Source organism: Gregarina niphandrodes (genome assembly GCF_000223845.1).
Source record: "Gregarina niphandrodes unplaced genomic scaffold scaffold00001, whole genome shotgun sequence".
In the NCBI taxonomy this organism is placed as follows: Eukaryota; Apicomplexa; class Conoidasida; order Eugregarinorida; family Gregarinidae; genus Gregarina; species Gregarina niphandrodes.
This window is the reverse complement of record NW_011645773.1, coordinates 551,182-554,851: the sequence shown is the minus strand read 5'-3', so window position 1 is coordinate 554,851 and position 3,670 is coordinate 551,182. Positions and strand designations below refer to the sequence as shown.

Here is a 3,670-nt window from a genome sequence, read left to right as displayed (position 1 = left end):
ATTCGGACCTGATGGACGTTTCGGACCCGAAGGTCGCTTCGGACCTGAGGGAAGGTACGGACCTGAAGGTCGCTTCGGACCTGAGGGAAGGTACGGAGGCCTTCCCGGTGGCGTCTACCCGGTTGTGGAGAGGGGGCCGGCCGGGGATGGCGCAGTCCTGCTGCCACCCGGTCAGGAAATAATCTTGTTCGAAAGCATCCACGAAATTTTGGCGAGATCCCTTTGTTTGCCGTTTGAAAGCTACTACGTGTGTAGAGAATTGCTGCAGTTACCTAAGCAATCAATGCGCCGATTCCGTGAACAAATCAAACGGATGAAGGATGAGGCAGTGATGCTGCTGCGCAGAATGGGTAAACCGACCCAGTACAGCTACTACCGAAATAGAGCCATGTACAACGAGGGCTGGGTCTGGGCGGAAGGCAGCCGGAGCCGAACCTCAGCAGCGGTTGTGGCTGTGGGGCTGATCAGTGCCTTTTTGCGCAACCTGTAAATATTATGCTATAAGTAATTGATGCGAGATTGTGTGATGGCGTTGGTGTGTTGCACCCGTCGCGGGTGCAGATGAGCTTGATTCGGTCTTATGAGCCGGGGAGCCCGGGTTCGACGCCTTCTTTGGGGGAGGCGGGTTTGAACGACCGTTTTGTGGATGAGAACGGAAACGAGTGGGTGTGGGACGGCGAGGACTACGTGGTGGAGGACGCCGAAGGGACGAGGTGGGTGTTCGACGGTGAGGACTGGTTGGCCAAAGGTGACAAGGGGTTACGTTGGCTGTTTGAAGACAACCAGTGGCTGGTCAAAGGCCACGACGGGCAGCGGTACCGCCAGGATGCAGATGGGAATCTGCTCAAAGCTTCCACGCCGCTCCCACAGGCGGCGCCGGCCGCTCAGGCAAGAACCGAACCGACCCCTAAGGCGGAACCCACCCCAGCACCAACCGCCAAGAGACACAAACACCGACACAGACATAGACACGCCCACACGCCACCGCCGCGTCCACGAGAACAAATACACGTCGAGGCCCGACTACCCCCGCTGCCTCCACCACAAACCCAACTGCCCCTGGCCAGACCCGTTTACCGCAACGTCGCCCCTGAGATCATACGCTTCCCCGCCGCCGGCTCCGGCTACGCTAGCGGTCTCGGACCAGCCCGCTACAACCAACCCCCCATGGCCGCGAAACCCGGCGCTGCCCACGCCGCGTGTGCACACACTTTTCACAGAGGCCCCAGCTGCCCCGCCCACGACTGCGAGTGTCGCCGAACCGACTCCGACTGCAAACACGGCAATGGCCACGGCAACGGCAATGGTCATGGCGGTGGTAACGGCCATGGCGGCATCGGCAATGGTCATGGCAGTGGTAACGGCCATGGCGACGGCAACGGCCACGGGGGCGGGAAGCATTCTCCTGGGGCGAGCGGCAAAGTGAATGGAGGCAGTGGAGGGAAAGAGGGCGACGTGGAGATGCCGACTGTGTGTCAGCGATTGAAGAACTGCATCGGGAACTTTTTGTTCTCCAAGAATGAAGCGGCGGCGGGGACGTCGACGACGGGTTCGGTGCCTTCAGTTCACAGTCCGTGCACCCCCCCGCACTTGTCGGCTGACCAGTTTTACGCCAATGCCAAGTCTGCTGCGAACCTGGCGGCGACTCAGGCGGCGAAGCTGATGGAGGTGTCAGTTCCTGAGGGTGGAGCGTTGGGTAGTCCGGCTGGTTTGTTGAGTCCAGCGGGGTTGAGTCCGAATGGCGGCCACAGTCCAAACGGTTTGAGTCCGAAGGTGTTGACGGTTTTGCCGCAGGGTTCGAAATTGGTGCCGTTGAGTCAAGCGTTGCGACTGGAGCGAATGAAGCGGAACATTGTGGGGGATGTGCCGGAGGCGGCTGCGACTGCCGGGTCTCCGCTTCCGTTGACGCCGGCGACATTGCCGGGTACGCCGAAAGAGGGTCCGACGGCGGCGCTGGAGCGTTACCGGAACATTGCGTTGAACCTGGTGAACTTTGAGAAGGAAATGAACAACGTAGAGTCGCGTCAGTTGATGCTGAGTCAGTTGACGGAGTTAACGAAGAACCTGTCGGAGCGAGACGGGCCGGCAACGGCTGCGGACGAGTTGATTATGACGTTGTGTGCGACAATGCAGGGTTTGATTCAAGACAACATACGTCGCATTAACCAGACGACGGGTATCGAGGCGTTGTGGAGTCCGAAGGAGGCGTACCGTATGGATGCTTTGAGTAGCAAGACGGGTCAGGTGATCAATGAGGCGAGCATGAAGTTGGAGGAGACGCAGAGTCAGTTGCAGGCAGTAACACGGGAAGTACTAGACTTGTTGCACAACCCGACGGGTGTGATCCGTACTCCAGAGCAGAAGGAGGGCATGTCCAAATTGTTGGAGGATGAGGTGATCAAATTGTTTGAGGTGCGCAAGACCTTCGAGCGCCTTTCAACGGAGTGCAGTGATTTGCGCGAGAACGCAGAAGCGCTAGCGTTCTCGGACCCCAAGTGCCCCTGTCGACCGCAGGCTCGTCTAATAGAGGAGGATTGTCGTTTTCTTCTGGAGCGTTTGCGCGAGACGACTGAATCATTGAAAATCGCGCGGGAACGACTTTTAGTATCCCAAATCCGCGAAATGCATCAGAAAAATAAGGCCGAGTATTTCAGCGCTCAACTGAGGGCCTTGGTCGCCAAGGGTGCGTCCAGTAACAATAAAGTCATTCAGCTGGTTAACGAAGGTGCAGAACGAATGGAACACAGCGAAATCGATCTGGCCAAACGTCTCGCCGCTCTCGAACAGCAATTGGACGCCTTCAAACGAGGCAACACACCAGCCCAAACCGGCAACGATGTCTCACTCGCCAGCAGATTGTTTGCACTGTCACAAGAAGACCAAGCAACATTGAAAGCCAAACAGCAGCCTGTTGTGGTTAAACAACTGGCACCACTTCAACAAGCACCACTCAGAACACTACCCATTGTACAACCTCCCAACATGGCCGCTGTCGAACTTAGAGTTACCGGGGAGGAATCAGGAGCTGTCAAACAACTTGCAGATGTCATGCAACAACTACTCGATGCTAAAACCAAAATACAGGACAACTCATCTCTGGACACAACTGTAATCACATACATCTACCCTACATACCTCCTACCCTACATACCTCCTACCCTACATACGTCCTACCCTACATACCTCCTACCCTACATACCTCCTACCCTACATACCTCCTACTCGTTCATATATCATTAACCATAGATTGAACGAGTGGTCGCCAGTATCCGCAAGGTTATCAACAAGATTGATGAGGGTGTGGATACTGAAGAGAACGCTAATCTTGCTCGACAACTCTCTAAGGATATCACCAGACTTGCATTCAAACAATTGCCAGAAGGATTACCTGTTGCTGATTCTAATCTTCTCCGTGGCATTCAAGATATGGCACAGAGATGTCATAACCTGGCCTCCGAATTGAAACAAGCGAGACCAAGAGGACATATTCCTTTCGACCCTTCCTTTAATGAGCGAGCGGGATGAATATGTGCCGCCAAGCCGGTTAGCGTCATGTACGGAGTTTTTGTGAAGGGTCTTGGTTCAGTAATTCATTGACCTTCGAGATTCGAGACATCCATCCGTGTTCCAAAACGTGCGTGTGTGTCCATATGTGCGCGCGTATGCAACG

General features: G+C 55.5%; 2 protein-coding genes across 2 annotated transcripts; both read left to right on the top strand.

Moving 5' to 3' along the window:
• Window positions 1-11: 11 nt before the first annotated feature.
• On the top strand, window positions 12-490 carry GNI_007720 (hypothetical protein; the record flags this gene model as incomplete). Its single annotated transcript, XM_011130383.1, has 2 exons — window positions 12-90; window positions 156-490. 2 exons carry the CDS (start codon window positions 12-14, stop codon window positions 488-490), a joined length of 414 nt encoding a protein of 137 aa, XP_011128685.1.
• A 71-nt stretch (window positions 491-561) lies between these two features.
• Window positions 562-3,525, top strand: GNI_007710 (hypothetical protein; the record flags this gene model as incomplete). The annotated part of the gene is made up of 2 exons (XM_011130382.1): window positions 562-3,108; window positions 3,247-3,525. The coding sequence occupies 2 exons, from the start codon at window positions 562-564 to the stop codon at window positions 3,523-3,525; spliced, it is 2,826 nt and encodes a 941-aa protein (XP_011128684.1).
• Window positions 3,526-3,670: the final 145 nt, after the last annotated feature.